Source organism: Crocuta crocuta, unplaced genomic scaffold (genome assembly GCF_008692635.1).
Source record: "Crocuta crocuta isolate KB4526 unplaced genomic scaffold, BGI_CrCroc_1.0 scaffold126, whole genome shotgun sequence".
Lineage (NCBI taxonomy): Eukaryota > Metazoa > Chordata > Mammalia > Carnivora > Hyaenidae > Crocuta > Crocuta crocuta.
The window spans coordinates 6,644,412-6,661,720 of record NW_027531000.1 but is presented as its reverse complement, the minus strand read 5'-3'; the positions used below and the strand labels follow the sequence as shown (position 1 = coordinate 6,661,720).

General features: G+C 42.2%; 1 protein-coding gene across 2 annotated transcripts in view; it reads left to right on the top strand.

The window, feature by feature from the left end:
- The window catches only part of SHQ1 (SHQ1, H/ACA ribonucleoprotein assembly factor), a 101,174-nt gene that overhangs the window by 10,267 nt on the left and 73,598 nt on the right, over positions 1–17,309 (top strand). For both annotated transcript variants that reach the window (XM_077770641.1, XM_077770640.1), the window contains exons 5-6: positions 7,846–7,958; positions 14,691–14,818. In XM_077770641.1, coding sequence (XP_077626767.1) covers positions 7,846–7,958; positions 14,691–14,818 — 241 coding nt within the window. The remainder of the gene's footprint in view (positions 1–7,845; positions 7,959–14,690; positions 14,819–17,309) is intronic.

The following is a 17,309-nucleotide window of genomic DNA, read 5'->3' as shown; positions in this document are numbered from 1 at the left end:
TCGAACTCACAAACCACAAGATTATGACCTGAGCTGAAGTCGGAAACAATGGACTGAGCCACCCAGGTGCCCCGCTTTGTTTTGTTTTTTGATCCCTGTCTGGGCAGAGGATGTGAAATCTGTTTAGCGTATGGTTTATTTACAGTAAGACATACTTGAATCTACTAAAGAAAGGTTTGCCTATGTTTTAGTCCCACTTCCACGGCTGCTTATATTTGGGGCGCTAGGTCAATTATTTGACCACAAACCAGTTTTGTTTCTTCTTTATCAAATAGGGATAAATTTATTCACCTACTTTGTAAGGGCATTTAGAAAACTTAAGGAGATGCTACATTATAAAAACTCTGAAAAAAGAATAGGATGCTAGAAAGACTTCTGCCCTTAAGACTGTAAAATGCTCTCCAGACTCCTTCAAGGAAACAAAATTGGGATTTACTTGAGCAAATAATGCTGATTAGATACTCCCTTCAAAACCCTCATAAGCTTTTTTCCTGAATTACGGTCTCTCCGTATTCCGTCTCCCTCATTACATTTTTGGTCACCTTTGAGGCAGTAAGAACAGAGTCCGTTCTGTGCCCAGCGCTAACTGCAGTGAATGGACTTCAGTTGATCAGCTGAGGGCAACTCCGTGGTCAGTTGCTCGGGGCTTAACCTGTCCGGAGCGCTGAGTTGAACGCTCGTGCGCGTCTGGCAGGCCTAGTACGGATTGTACGTTCAGATGGGACATCATTTCTGAGGCTGGGGAACGTGCTGTCTTGGTGCTGCCCTTGAGGGGAGATCCTTTCAAGGGATTTCTAGCAGGGTGGTGAGAAGATGCTGGAATGCCATAACGTAAGCCCAGGCCAAGTCCTTTAGGTGCCACGTTCTTGTAGCTGTTGAAAATGTTCAACAAGTAATTTAGCTTTATTTAAAAAAAGTATAATGAAATATTCTCTACATTTTTCTGAATGTCTTAACTAAGACACCAAATCCCTCGACACCTGTCACCCAGCTTTAAAAATAAATGTCAGCGAAGTTGAAGCCCCTGATTGCATCATTCTGTTTCCGCTCAGAAATGCACCACTGAATTTGATGTTCATGATTCTCGAGCCTTTTGCTTGATGATCTAAAATCATTAAAATGTTCAAATTTTAGCTGAGCATTGCTATTCTAAGCTGTTGGAATGCCTGTTTTCCTCAGCATGGGAGAAAAAGAGAGCTATGGATGTGAGCAAATCCTGAGGGATGATGTAACTCTTAAAATTACTAGTGGTGCAGGCTTCTAACCCATGTGTGTAGTACCGGGATCACAGAAAGTTCTAAACATAAACATTTTTGTGTGTTTACTTTGGTGGCAAACCTGATCTGAATCAATGTCTTTCATTATTATTTTTTTAATGTTTATTTTTGAGAGGGAAGGGGGAACAGGAGCGGCAGAAAGAGGGAGGCAAAGGATCTGAAGCAGGCTCTGCACCATGAGTGCAGAGTCTGATGTGGGGTCTTGAACTCACGAGTTGCAAGATCATGAGCTGAGCTGAAATCAAGTTGGCGGCTTAACCGACTGAGCCACCCAGGTGCCCCACCAATGTGAGTCTTCTAGTAGGTTCTTAAATCCCGCTTAGTGTACATATTGACAGATTTTGCCATAGAAATAGTAATGTATTTGAATACAGGGTGCTGCCCTAGATTTTGAAGGGGTTAAATAAACTATGGGATGTGTGTATACCAGTTACCTGTCTAAATTCTTCGAAATTTCTGAATTCAAAGAGTCCGAGCCCTTAAGTTCACCCCTCTCCAGGGGACTTGGGTAACAGGTTCTGGACCACCAGTGTCTGTGCACCAGCAGCCAGCAGCTACCGATGTGTCCCCGTGTCAGGCCGTGGGCGGGGCTCTCGCGTATGTCCGCTTCGCGGTACTGTTCCAGCCTGGCCTCGTTGCTGTTACTTATGCATCTGTTACCAGTGGACAAACCGGTAGACACGTGTAGTCTTTCAAGATTGTATTTTCTTTTCTTTTTTCCCTTGATTGATTTTTAAAAAATATAATTTATTGTCAAATTGGCTAACATACAGTGTGCAAAGTATGCTCTTGGTTTTGGGGGTAGATTCCCGTGGTTCATCGCTTTCATACACCACCCAGTGCTCATCCCAACAAGTGCCCTCCTCAGTGCCCATCACCCGCTTTTCCCTCTCCTCCAACCCCTCCTCAAGATTATATTTTCTCATGAATAAACTTAGAAGGCCTTGGTATTCTTCCTGACAGCTAGGAAGTGAAAACTTTCAAAAACCCTTTGTGAACCAGAGGGCACCCTCTCTGGGGTGTTAAGGTAGGTGTGTTCTGGGAGACAGTGGCATACAGGTCTCACACAATTGGCGTGCGTCGCAGAGCTGTTATGTTTTTATGACTGCTCTGTGTGTGACAGTCTTCCCCTGTGCTTAAAAAGTGAGCGATCAGTTAACTGAGTAGGGTTAGTGGTGGGACCCTCTTTCTGCTAGTGAAGCAACGAGAACCTAGAATGATTACTGCATAAATAACTTTGAGAACATCCCCTCTGTTTTCAAGTGACGGACGAAAGAAATGCCACCATTTTCTCCAAGAATGTTTTCTCACGAGTTTAGAGTTTCTCTCGTTCTGCCTTTGGATGAGAAAGTATCCATGAAGTTTTGTTGAAGGCTCATATTTTACTACTTTTTCCGCAGTCTCTTTTTTTTTTCCCCTTCAGTGAAAAATAGCTTTATTTTCTCTGATGATAAAAGCAATATGTATTCATGATAAAAATATAACAAAGAAAGGAAACATCATTTGTAATTCCAAGACCCAGGTATCTACTCTTAATTGAACAATGTAATCCTTTATGGGAGGGGGAGTCTTTGTGATTTTTCTCCCCTCCAGCCTTTTATACAGCATATGTTTGGAAACTTCCATATGTCATACTGATAATAAGAAAACAAAAGTATTATTTGCTCAAACATTCTTTTTAACGTATCTCCCCTCCCCCTTCCCTTTTTTCTTTCCTTTCTCAAACCACTGCCAGCCGCCAGGGCGCCTTTGGAACACTGCCCTGGCCGCTCAGAGTCGGGGGCTTCTCACCCGGCGGCGGGGGGTCTGCCAGGACAACAGTCCCGGCGTCCCCGGGCGTCAGCCCAGCCAGCTCCGGGGACCGCTGGCGGGGCCACCACAGGACGCTGGCATGCCGGCCCTTCCTGTCCCGCAGCTGCCCCAGGGACCCGAGGCTGTTCTCTCCAGGAGACCTGCCGGCCAGATGTGCCCACAGTTCGTTGCCTTCCTGGAGGGTCTCTGCTGTAGCTCTGCCAACGTTTCGCATGAGCCTCATGTAAATTCTGCGTGACCTTTTCTTGGCAGTGCCCGTCTCTAAATGGTTCCAGTGACGGTGGCCATAGCGATGCTTTAAAAAAGCAAGAGAGCATCACTTCTGTTCTGCCCTGGCTGAACATTTCCCATCTTCTTATCTTTCTGCCTTTGGTCCGTGGACGCCCGGTGTGGATTTCCCTACCCCAGGCTAACTTGGCTTTGTTTCTTTCTTGTCCTCCGGAGAGTGCAGTTTGGGCAGGGCCACTGTGTGTGACTGTGTACAGGACGAGCTTGGAGGGGCTGGTACTGCTGGGGATGGTCAAGTTCTTTGGGGTATGGGCTGCATAACTCCATGTGGAGGCCCTACGTCTGGGAGCAAGGGGGGAAGGAAGGAGGAGGGGAAGGTAGCTGCTTTCTTACTAATTCTTACTCTCATGAGAGCAGCAAGCTGGTCTGTGTATTTATTTCTGGGTCTCTAGCACCCCGAGCAGGCCCTTGTACAGTATTTGTTGAGTGAATGATTTAATGCTGAAGGCCAGGAACAGTGCTGGGGATACACTGAGGAAGAAGATTGACCGGGCTCCTGTCCTCATGGAATCTTCTAGTGGGGAGCTGCTCAGTAATCCTGTAAACAAGAAATAAACAAGAGAATTTCAGATAGTGACAAGTGAAGGAACGGGTGGGGTAGTGTGGGACACTGTGCAGTACTACTTTGCTGAGGATACCCAGAGAAGGCCCCTTTGAGGAGTGACATTTGCACTGAGTCTTGACTGGTGAGAAATGTATTATAAATGCAGAGTCTCAGGGTTCCAGAAAGGGAAGGAAGTCTGGTATGTGACTTGGGGGATTTGAGCCAGAAGCGGAAGGTGGGTGCTGGGGTGAAGTGCAGACGGGGACCGGATTGTCCGGGGCTGTGGGGAAAGCCTGGGTTTATCCTCAGTGCCGTCAGCATTTTGGAATGCCTATGGTCCCCTTAGTCCATTTACTCTCTGACATGTAGAGTTACCTAGAACCTCCCAGATTATACCCTGTATGTGACCTTCTGTCTGGTTCAGGTGAAGTAATGAAGCACCACATTTTAATCCCTATTTTTCCTCTTTTTATTGCTACAGGCAAGTGAGGACGTGGAAGGGGAAGGACAGGTATTCTTGGTAGGAAGTTGGCCAGTGAGTACAGGGAACAGCATGGAATAGGGAGACACTGAGAAAGGAAGCTACTTATTGAATGTAGTAAGGCTTGTGCTTGACGCTTTACTCGTATTATTTCGTTTAATCCTCATAAGAGCCTGTGGTAGACAGAACGATGCTCCTTCCCTCCCTGCTCCCTGACATGTCTGTGTGTCAGTCTCTACAACATGTGAACATGTTGCATTATGTGGCTGAAGGGACTTCGTACATATGATTAAGGTAAGGATCTTGTGATGGGTAGGTTATCAGGCATTATCAAGGTGGGCCCTATGTAAATCACAGGGTCCTTATGAGAAGGAGGTAAGACAGTCAAAGTGAAAAGAGAGAAGTCCACATGATGATGCAAGCTGAGGGAGGAAGGGCATTTTCATGGGACATTTGTTTGAATGCACCAGCCAAGAAATAAGGAAGTTACCCTCCAAGATGGCAGAGGCTAAGCACCCGATTCTCCCCTAGAACCTGGAGAAGGAACCAGCCCTGCCTTCCCTTCATTTTTGCCAAGTGATTCTGACTCTGGACTTGAGAATCTGTCTGTGTTGTGTTAAGGCATTAAGTTTGTAGGGATTTGTTACAGCAAGAGGACTAGTTCCCAGCCTCTCGATGGAGGTGTCCCCAGACTTGTTCACAGAAAGGAGGCTAAGATTCAGGGAGTTGCCCAGTGAGACTGGAGCTGAGGCTTTTTTGTTTTTTGTTTTTTAATTTTTTAATGTTTATTTTTAATTTTGAGAGCGAGAGAAACAGAGTGTGAGTGAGGGAGGGGCAGAGAAAGAGGGAGACACAGAATCCAAAGCAGGCTTCAGGCTCTGATCCTGATGCAGGGCTTGAACTGACGAACTGCAAGAGCATGACCTGAGCCGAAGTCGCACGCTTAACCGACTGAGCCACCCAGGCGCCCCTGGAGCTGGGTTTTTATTTCGGTTTTGTCTGACTATAAATTCACAGCTTTTCTGCTTCACTGGGCTGCTTTCAAAAGTGAGTGAGTGTGTGTGTATGTCTATGTGTGTACGTGCAGGGAACTCCTTGGGGCTAGGAGGAAAGCAAGTGGGTGACTTGGGTGCTGGGGAGAAGGACTTGGGGTCCATGGGCAGGAAACGGCTCTCATGGTAGTCATTAAGCAGAGGTGAGTCCACTGGGCCCAGTATAACTTGACCTCTCCTCCCAAGCCCTAAGGGCAGCACCTTTTCCAGCTGTTTGCCTGGAGGAGTTCATTTCAGGCAGATGAGGAAGAGGGAAAGCGTCCAGATTGTCCTGCTTGCGGAAGGGATGTTTCTGGTGGATTCAAATGGAACTCCGAAAGCATTTTCTCATGGAAGCATTGCCAGGGGCTGTACACCCTTTGTATGGAGAGTACTCTATTTCAAGTTTATTATAAATGAAATAAACTTGTGGGTTACCATGAGCACATAAATAGGAGTTATAATAGGATTTCTGTAGGAAAATATATTCTTAATCTCCCAAAAGTGAATTTTAAGGGAACTTTTGGAATGCCGTATTTTACTTGGGGACAGCCAAGAATCTGCTGTTTGCCTGGAATGTTTGGAGTTAGAAGCATTAACATGTTCTGGATGTGACTTCCAAAAAGTTTTCTGGGCCCTTTCATTGTATTAGAATATGCTTAGTTAGATTCAGTGTTGTTATTACTTGAGCTAAGTGGATCGTGACAGGGATGAGAGAATTTATTTTTTTAACGCAAAACTTTTGATAGCATGGGGAGTGTTTATCCTAGTGTCTCCTTGGCTCCTTTAGCTTATTATTAGCGCATTGCCTTGTTGAGTTTGCATCACAGCTCTCGACTGTAAGCCCGATTATTCGGCACTAACCTGCCATTCCATTTACCACTCTGTTTTCAGTTTGCCTCCATGGACCCTCTCAAGTTCTTTCCCTGGATTTCTGTTTAGTTAATATTCTTTATGGTTCTTTCAGTTTCTCTACTTCTCTTTCGTGCTCAGTAATTGGAATGGGGAGGTTGAAGAAAGAAAAAAAAGGTGTACCTTTTGGAATATTTTTGCACTGTATGAGGTTTGTTGGCTTCATAATTCTAATAATAATAAAAAAGACTGTATGGTATCCTAGACAGTTTTCCTACTCTACCTGTTTTCTATAGGATTTGATGTAGGAAACATGCCCTGTATCAGTGCATACACATCAGTGAAGACTTTTGCAGTAAAACTGAGAATCACTTAGGATTCGATTTTTAAATTTGCAGGTAGAAAGTCATATACATCAAAATTGCCCTTAAAAATTCTTAAATCTGCTCATAAAGTAGAACGCACACAGTTTTATATGTAAGTTTTATTTGGAAATCCTTATTTGAGACCAGCTGAGTTAGTTCTTGGGAAGAAATAAAAGGAAAGTCTCTGTGTAGATGTTCAAACCATTGATATTCAAACCATTTGGCTTGTTAGAAAGTGATTAAAGAAGACAGTTTTCAGTGATACAGACAGACTTTTTAATGCTTCAGGAAGTGAATGATCTTGCAAAAATGGGGCAAAAGGCAGAAAGTTTTTATAGGATAAAGAATAAGGAGGAGAAAGATAGGAAATAACCACTTGGCTGAGGCCACACAGTCAACCGTGTTTGGGGTGAAAGGGAACCAGGAAGTAAGCATAGCTAGCGCCCAGGGTCGGCTTGGCCTCTGGAGATTGGCTGACTGGATCTAGTGGATTTCTAGTCATGCAGAGATTTAGGGGCACACAGAAATCTAAGTTTCGGTTTCCTAGTGATGTGGTAGGAGCATCTCTATCTTACAGTCTAGAAATGTACTTAAATATGCTATTAATAACTTTAAAATCTCTAGGAGTAAACGGGGAAGAGATGAAGAATTGATTGTTCCTGTTGCTTGCAGGGGTTTATTTGTTGATGTTGTTGGTTTTTTGTTTTTTGTTTTTTTTTAAATGATGAATGTTTAGGGGCGCCTTGGTGGCTTCACGACTTCGGCTCAGTTTGTGATTTCATGGTGTGTGGATTCGAGCCCCACATCGGGCTCTGTGCTGAAAGCTCAGAGCCTGGAGCCTGCTTTGGATTCTGTGTCTCCCGCTCTCTCTGCCCCTCCCCTGCTCATGCTGTGTTTCTCTCTCTCTCTCTCAAAATTAAATATACATTAAAAAAATTAATGATGAATGTTTATGGCTCTGGTACATATTGATCACTTTGTTGTAAAAATTAAATGAGAAAACTTACGTGAAAGCTTCCAACAGGGAAGTAGTAGGTGTCAACAAACATTTGCTGGATTTTAGTCTAAATGTCACAGGTTGTATTGTGGCCTGCTGATGAGATTTTTCCTTTGTTTAGGCCTTTTGTGCGAAATGAGCTTTTTCACTGACAGAATAGGAGATGGCAATTATTCTTTCTTTCCTGGGTGTTCATAGGATGAATTGAGTGACGTTATTGATATTAAGGATCCGGATTGCACTCCTGCTGTTGAACGAAGACAGAAACGCCTGGCTGCTGAGCTGGCCAAGTTTGATCCTGATCATTATCTGTGAGTAGTGAGTTTTTTGAGTGTTTAATAATTGATCTGACATTGATTTGAAATTTTTTGGAGTGTCTTTTTAAGTATGCTAGGCCTGTGGTTTTGGGATTCTAGAAATTAGTGATGGCTCAGTGACTTGTGAATTAACCAACCAAGGATTAGGCCTCTGCGATCTTTCTAAGAAGTGCATCTTGGTAGATCACTCCAGCGTCGGGGAACTCTTCACATACTTGTGTAAGTTTTTCCTCGCTGTGCTTAAAAGTAGAATACTGCATTCGTGAGAATATTTATAGTTCTTTTCAGTAGACTTTTTCTTGTAATTAATGGTCTATGTAAATGAAAAGATGTTTCCGTTTTTTTAAGAATTTGAATCTTCATTTACTGCATTTCTTGGCTAATCCAGGGTTTTACCAACACTTCATCTCCAGGCACCTGTAATTGAAGATCTGAGTCTGATTAACAAATAACTATTCATTGTGGTAGGGTATAAATAAAATAGAATTTTAAGTTTTGCTGTATTTCCCATCTGCCTTGTCTTTTGCCATAACGTGTCTCTTTCAGGCTTGTATTTGCCTAACAGACTTAGCTGGTTAATGTATAGGTGAATAATCAATAATCACCTGACACATTGTGATGTCTCTCACTGGCCACAAAAGCAATACTTCTTCCACATCAGGGATTGTCACCTGGCCTCTATGGGTGCTTGGCTCTCTTGGGACGTGAGTCGTATGTTGATGTAGGCCTCAATTATTATTCTTCCCAAGCTCTGGGCCAACAGTTTCTCAGCCGTTATATATGCAGCTATAATCATCATATTCCCTTCTATTTGTATAGTGCTTTCAGCTTATCAGGTGCTCTCAAGTGATAATTTAAATCCATTTTCACAACAGTTGGGGAAAGAAGGTTAAGGGACTTGCCCAAGGTCATACCACCACTAAATGGCTCGGTCAGGACTTGAAAAGAGTCTTTCCATTTGTCATTTTGTATTTCCTTTTCATGTGCGCTATTTCAGTTTAACTGCTGTTGCTCTTGTGATTAACATTCTATCTCCTGTGACACAGTGGGAGACTAATTGGAATGGCAGAAATCTATCTTGTGATGTTCAAATGCGTTGAGTGATGTGTGGTGATAAATGGTCAGAACTATTCAACATCCTAGGGGGACCCGGGTAAGAGCAGGGTATGTTATATTTTGGAGGACATCTGAGAGATTCAGCTCCATTTACATTGCCATTTCTAATTACCTTTATCTCTCCAATTGTGGCTTTAAAGGTCCACTGAAGAGTAATTTGAAGAAACCTATTTAAAATCATGCTGAATATTTAAAGTGGGAAATTTCATTGTCAGCAAATTTCTCGGGCCAGCATGAAAACAGAATGAGCTTTACAGGACTAAAATTTCAAGTGGGAGGGAGCTTAATTAGAAGATCTGCCTATTTCTTCTCTTCTAAAACTGGAAGAATAACTACATGGCCTGAGAGAATTAGGAGATTGGAATTTATGGTTAGCAGTGTGATATTATATGCAGTTCTTATTTTTCTCCGTCTTCTGTGTTTCTTTATCCAGAAGCTCATTTTATTTAATAGTATGCACGAACTGTTCTTTCCATTTTTTTTTTTTAAATGTTTTATTTATTTCTAGGAGAGAGAGAGAGGGAGAGACAGCGTGAGCAGGGGAGGGTCAGAGAGAGAGGGAGTCACAGACTGAAACAGGCTCCAGGCTCCGAGCTGGCAGTCAGCACAGAGCCCGACGCGGGGCTGGAACCCACGAACCGCGAGATCATGACCTAAGTGAAAGTCGGATGCTTAACCGACTAAGCCACCCAGGCGCCCCTGTTCTTTCCATTTTTTAAGGAAGACTTCTTACAAGAGTGGTTTAAATTTAGCCATGGGCAGGTCAGAGAGTGGGAGCCATGATGTAAAGGTTCTTTGTAACTTCTCTGGTAACAGTAAGACTTGGGGTAATTGTAATTTTTGTGTTATTTCTTACCCATTATTCATACCTACTGACTGACTCACCCAGATGTGTTAATGTTAAGTGAAGTTCAAGTAAAATTCTTTTAAATTTTCAACTAAAAAAAATTTTTTAGCACAATGCTTTTTAAATTGTTCTTAATGGTTAATACAGTGGAGGAAAAGATATGCTTCAACTTTTACCTATTGTGCAGATAATATATTGCATGTATTATGTTACACATTTATGTACATAAGTGTAATGTACATGCATAATACATAATATGTGTCAGTGTGTAGTATATGAGACTTTCAAGTTGTTTGACTTTTCCTTACTGGTCATGATGTCTCCTCATGGTGTCTGGTATTTTGGGAGCTTAAGGAAAACTAATTTTAATTCCATCCTAAGGCAGAACACAATGAGGTAAATCCATTATATAGAAAAATCCATGCCTTTCAAAGGCACATATAAATGACTTAGGATAATTATTAGTTTTTAGATCTTTTGTTGTAAAATCTAGACGCCATTCTGTGCTGGTTTTCTCTGCTGTGTGTTTTGCAGGCCAGCAAAATATTGGGCATATAGCAGATGATCCCTAAACATGTAGTGTTTTTGATGATCTATTTTTTGCTATTTGTAACTCCTTTTGGATATTATTTTTACACTACAGTTTGTGGAAGGCATCTTGAGACATTCTGTAACAGGCCTTCCTGTTTTGCCTGCTATTGCCAAGTTTTCATATTTCTCTTGCTGAGAGTGGTTTTTCTTTCCTTCCCCCTGCAAATTGTTTTTTCTTTTTTAAATTGTCGGCACATCTTTTACTTGAATTGAGTTCATGAAATCTGCCTGTGTCCTTCTTTGGGAGAAAATGGAAGAATTCAGTTAGCTTTCTAAATATCTGTGAGATAAGAAGAGGTGTAAAAAAGTGATCAGTAGCATTTGGGGTGCCATTTTAAATTGGAACTTTTCAGTGCTGTAAATTTGTTAAGGAGTTTGGTCTACTCATCCGGCTTTTGGATTGATTGAGGAATGTCAAGGCCAGAAGTGGTAATGAGGAGGCTGGGGAGAGGACCACGTGCTTCCAGCATGGCTCTTTATTCAGAATGGCAAGCTGAGGAGAAAAGTGTTAGAGTGAAATATCATCTATTTATTCTTTCACATATACACTGATTTGTTCAAAAAATAGTGGTTTGAATGAACTGCTTGCCAGGCAGTGTCACACATACCCAGGATTTGCATGAATACCACAAGGTCACTGCTTACTTTCTAGTGGGGAAGGAGATGGTACTTGGATTTGTGGTAAGTGCTCTGCAGAAAAGTTATGTTGTTAAGGGTTTGGAGAGCAACTGGGTTTTCGCTGACTCCTCAATGACGTGTCCAAAATGGAACTCAACATTTTTACCTTTAAAGTCTTCCTGAATTTTCTGTTTGGTGGAGTGTACCATTTTTCACCCCAGTCACTCAGGGTAGAAACCTGGGATTTATCTTCTACTCCTTTCTTACCCCACACTTCTAATCCATCCAAAAGTGGTACCATTTATCTCTTTACTGTTTCCTTCACTCAGTCTCTTGCTGGCCCTCCTGTGTGTCTGGCTTAGTGCAGCAGTGTCATGACTTCGTGTTTGGTATCTCCACCTCCAGCCTGGACTGCTGCAAATCCATCAGCCACAGAGCCACGACTGCCATGTGTTAAGTGCTGTAAATGAACATCTGCTTTACATCTTAACTGGGTTCTCCATCACTTAAAGTATAAACTTCTGCCTCCTTAGCACGGCGAAGAAAGTTCTCTGTGATCTGGACTGCGCTTACCTCTGGGGCTTCTCTTTTGCCTCTCCCTGTCCACATTTCGCACTGCGGTGATAATGGATATTAGCTATGTCTCCACCTGTACCACATTGCTTCTTGCACACTTTTTATTCACGATATTCCTGTTTCAGCTCTTTTTCTCTCTTGCCCCACCTAGCTTGGATAGCTTTTACTTCTCTTTCTAGACTGAGCTCCACTGTCGTCCCTGGTTCCCTACCTCCCAGACTGGCAGGGGAAGCCCTCCTGGGAGCTTCCAGGTTACAGATCAGCTCAGTTCTGTAACATTCTCTGTTTGTACCCGGTCCCATATGGAGCCCTAATCTTCATTTCTCTGCGGCTACTTTTTCATGGGGCACTCAATAAATGGCTCGGTCAATAAATGAAAAAATAAAGTCATTTTGGAAAGTAGAACACTAGTCAACTTCAGATCTTGTTCACGAAACTCTTACACCATGGACAGTATAAAGTATAAATCTACACGTTTTCAACTATTGGGACTGTATTCATGAGATTTTATTCAAAGAGTCATTTAAACATTTTGAAATTTTTGTAGAGAGGGCATGGAGGTGGTAAAGAGATTTTACAAAGTACTGTTCCCTCCCCCCTGCATCACTTCTAGGGAGATCCAGCATCTTTTCAGATGGGCTCTTCAACTCTTGCCTTAAATGTTGTCAGCTCTCCAGTATCTGGAGTCCAAAATTTTGTCCCATTCTCCAAGCTCTCACTGGATGGTTCTGTGTTCTCCCTTTGCTTCAGTCACTGTCTAAATGCTCATGACTCCACGTGTCTCTCCTGAGCATCAGCTTTGTGTGGCTAAGTGCCTGTGGCACTGGACTCTGTATGTCCTACAAGGGTGTCTCAGACTCGGCCTGTCCCAAGCAGAAGTCATGATTTCTCCAGCCCTGTCTGTTTAGTGTCCCTGTGTTCCTGTCTCATCAGAGGGCACTCTTGTCCACTGCACTGTCTCGACTGGAATGCTGGGCATAGACCTTGACGCCTGGGTCATTTTTACGTCTGCATCCTAAGGATTCTAGCCTCTGACTGTTGCTCGGATCCAAACCCTTTGCTCCCTGTCCACGGCTACTGCCCCCTTCCAGGCCTCCATGATTCTGTGCCCTGGGGCTTGCTCTTTTAGGCCATTTTCCAGACTGCAGTGAGAGTATTGGGCCAAAGCACACTGATGTCACACCCATGTGTAAAAGCTTTTAAGTGTCCAGTTGTTTTTAGTGATAAAAATCCAGTAGAGCTTTTGACATGGCTTACGGTGTTTTTGTCACTGCAGCGTATTATTTTCAGCTATCCTCAGCTCCCCCCACCCCATTCCTTAAATGTGCCCTCTTGGTTCCTGGCCTTTGCTAACTATTCTTTTAGCCCAGAATACTCTCTCCTCCCCCTCTTAGTCTAGTTAACTGTTAATTGTCATTCAGCTGTTGGCTTAGATAGTCTTCCCTCCAGGGATCTTCCCTGTTTGACTTTGCCATACATGCTAGTAATGTAAGGTCATAGTAGTTACGTAGCACTTGTATTGTGCCTGCCGGGCCCTCCCATGACACTGTAAGTTCTGTAAGGACCACATGTCTCTTGTCAGCCGTGTAACCCCAGTGCCCACATTGGAGTTGGCACAGGGCAGAGTCAGTACTTCTGTTGAGCTTTTTAAAGCATTTTAGCTTTTTATTCGTAGTACTTACCTTTTTGAAATATCTCTCATGCACCTGACAAAAATTCATGTTGAGAATTACTATTTCAAGATCATTACTATTGAATTTTGTCGAGTATGTACTTTTATTTCCTCAGGCATAGAAATGGGATGTTTATATTGGTTAATGGCTTGGATTCTGGAGTAAGACTGAATTGGCTCCAGATCCTGGCCACACTTCTTAATGGTTCTTTCACCTTGACCATGATAAGACAAATTTTCTGACCCTCAGTTTCCACCCATGTGAAATGGGAGTATCAGTCGTACCTCCTGCTCATGGAGATGGTGTCAAGAAAGTAATGGGTGAAAACCATTTAGTGCAGTACTTGGCATGTATGAAGATTCGGTAAGTTATCTGTGATACCTCTATTTTTAGAAAGATTTCAGTATCTCAGTTGAAAGAAAAAATACTTCTGGTCATAAAACTATCAGAAAGTCAATCTATGAAAACAGCCAATTCCTTGACTTTGGAATTAACTGAAATATAAATGGATTTTTCACCATGAGTTCTATTTTTTGTTGTTCTGTTCCCACAAATACCAGTTTTCAGCTTTGAAAGTAGCATGGTAGAATTTCTGAATAAATGTTCTCCAGGAATATATTTTGAAGGTAGCAGTTATTTTGCAAGTTAAAACCCAGAAAGTGAAGTACAGGAAAATTAATTTTCTTTCCTTTACAAAAGTTGCTTTGTTCTTTTTCAGTAGTTTTAAGTGAAGGGATTATTAGGTCTAGCAGAGCTAAGTAAGAGAAATTGCATCTTGGTAGAAAGTATAAGGGTGCATGCTAATAAATGTGTGTGTGTGTGTGTGTGTGTGTTGATGTGTACTCTTTCTGTGGGTGTGCAGTATTCTGTATTTCCTATTGAATATGTGTTTTTTTTTCTTTGCTTGGTGGAATTAAAAGATTCTTTACCGTAACCTTATCAGAACAGGTGGTACTTAAAAACCTAGCCCAAGTTCAGTGCTTTATTCCCTCGTGTGTTCAGATTTGCCTCATCCCACGTCAGTGCATGACAGAGGTGGGCCTTCAGGGGAGGACTGGGCCTTTCTCCACCTTGTTTCTGAGGAGAGCAGAAACGTTACATACCCCTTTAGTCTGATCCCAGCTTTCGTTTTATGGCGATTAGTGACCACATAGAAAGTGAATACAGTGCTCATTTCCTTGATCTGTACTTTGAATTAACAATCTCTGGTACAAATGTGAGGAGTTAAGATAAAATTAAAAAAAAAAAAGGAAACCAGCTCAATTCAATTCTATGTAACAAGCTTGTTCACTGTTTTCCTTCCAGAGCTGACTTTTTTGAAGATGAGGCTGTTGAACAGGTTTTGAAGTATAATCCTTGGTGGATTGACATACATTCAAAAATGATGTCCTCTTTGGGAAAGAGTCAGGAGCAAGAAAATCCTGCTGCTTTAGGTAAGAAACTCAAAATCAGGCTCATTTATTTCCTGTCTTCCTTCTTCCTAAACACACAATTGTAATTCCCTTATGGAGGGAAGAGATTCTTTTGGTTTGCTAATTTTGGAAATGGAGACTTCACCCTGGACTGGAAAATGCTACTTGGTGATTAGACTGGTCTTGGAACAGTCTTTTGAAGTATAGTTTAATCATTGGGGTCTTTTTAAAAATTCTTATTTTTTAAGTAATTTAAGGACGTGAACACACAGGACATTTGTTAATAGTTGAATAATCCACTTGAAATTAAACATTCCTCTGTGGTAAGGGCATTTGAGTATTAGCAGTGGTGGGAAAAGATCTTGTTTTCATTCCCTTTGTCTCTTGAGTGAATTTGATATGTCCTCCTCATTTTTTTCATGGTGTTAAGTCTGTATGTTAGAATTATAACAGTTTTGGATAGATCAAGAATAGAATGCCCGTGATTTCCATCAGACTGAGTTGGCTTTTGTTTCTATATTAAAAAACAGCAATCACTGTTAACATTTTTGGGTTATTTTCAGTGCATAATCTGAATATTAGCTTTAGGAAATTTATAAACAGACTCACACTCTGTTCTTTCCTGGCTTTCTCCAGTCTGTAGCACATGTTGTACCCCTTCCATGTCAGGCACCTAGGGTTCTACCTGAGCTTTAATGGCTGCCTGGTGTTCTGCTGTATATTTGTATCATGATCAGTGGACATTTGGGCTGTTTATTACTGTTGCGACATTTGGGTTGTTGACAGTTTTTCGCAGTAACGTTCTTCGGCCACTCAGTCTGAAGTTGCTACAAGTCTGTTGCGTAACAGTACTTGGATTCTCTGCATAGTAATGCGGTAGTCTGTCGTCTGCTGTCTTTCCATTGGCTAGCATAGTGCCTGTTATATAAGTTCTCAGTAAATATTTAGAGAGTAGATAAATATTGTAGTAAATACTTTTGTAGTTCAGTTTTGTTAGAGTTTAGGTGATTTCTACCAGATTGAAAACAACTATAATCTTTTGTACTTGACTACTGCCGTAGAGAACCTCATTTGTAAACAGTGGCTCTTGTTACCTTCTTTGCAACAAATCCTTGGTTTTATATTTTATTTGAGTTTAAGACTCTTTCAGAGACGTCCCACATTGACACATTTTCAGGTAGAGGATTGCTCACAGTGTAGGTGGTACTTGTACGTGCCATGTAGATCTGCTTAGGAAGTTTGCTGACTCTGAAATCATCAAGGCTGTCTGCTGGTTTCAGTCAGTTTCCCCGATTTCAGTGCAGTATTTTGATGAGGTGGTGCAGGTGGAAATCGGTGGTTGTGTAGTTAAGTTTTCTGTCCACAAGGGTGAGCTAGTTGCCCTTAAAATCAAGAAAAGGATTTACCTTTCTTTGATTTAAATTCTGACTTTCTCCACTTTGACCGGTTGTAGCTTGTTCTAGGCCCTGTTTTCTGTGAGAGCCAGCCTTTGAGTTAGTTCTGGGTGTGTAATTGTAATGTAAGATTAAGCTAGTTCTTTCCTTAAACCACCCTCCCTCCTGTCCCTTCATCTCCATCCCACCATGACATGTGTCCCTACTGGTGCTTAGAGAACAGTTGTAGTCTCCCGAGCTAGTGTGGTGATTCAGTCTAAAAATCACCTTTAAAAATAGCAAGGACTTGTGATCTATGGTAGAAGAACTCGAGCTCTGTGTTGTTGTACAGAAAGCACTTTTTTGCAATATGCCAGGTCTGGGGTGAGGATGGGGTAGAGGCTAAAGGTGAGGCTCAGGCTTTAACCCCTTGCTCCATCAAGGCTAGCTGTGTGACCTTGTAACTGTGCAGGGTTGCTGCGGAAATCAGAGCCCCGCCTCATGGAGTTGTCTTGATGACTGAATGACATGATGTACTTAAAGTCCCTAGCATGTTGTAAATGTTAGAGATTATTATCATAGAGTAAAATCAATGGCAGGAGTGCCAGGAATTGAATGGCTTCTCTATGAAATTAAAATTTCTGTATATTTACAAAGCTTTAAGGGGAGGTTTGTTTTTTTCTTTTTTAATGAGATCTTTCTTTTTTTTTTTAAATGTTTATTTTTTTGCTGTATTTGAGAGAGAGCACGTGCATGTGAGTGGGGGGAAGGGCAGAGAGCGAAATAGAGAGAGAGGGACAGGGGAGAGGGGATCCCAAGCAGGCCCCATGCTGTCTGCACAGAGCCTGATGTGGGGCTCTGTCCCATAAACCATGAGATTATGACCTAAGCCAATACCAAGAGTGAAACGTTTAACTGACTGAGGTACCCAGGTGCCCTTGTCTTTGTTTTTTTCTTGTTCAAGTATTGGAGAGCCCCGGAATTAAGAAAATACGTTGACGTGTGTTGAACCAGATTACAGTATGGGTGAAAAGAAATAAACCAAGCAATAAACCTTCAAGTCCTCAGCCTCCTCAAGGAGCATGCTTGTGCTGTGTTTTCCCTTCTGCTTTCTCTTTGTTCTTTGCCCCCCCCCCCCC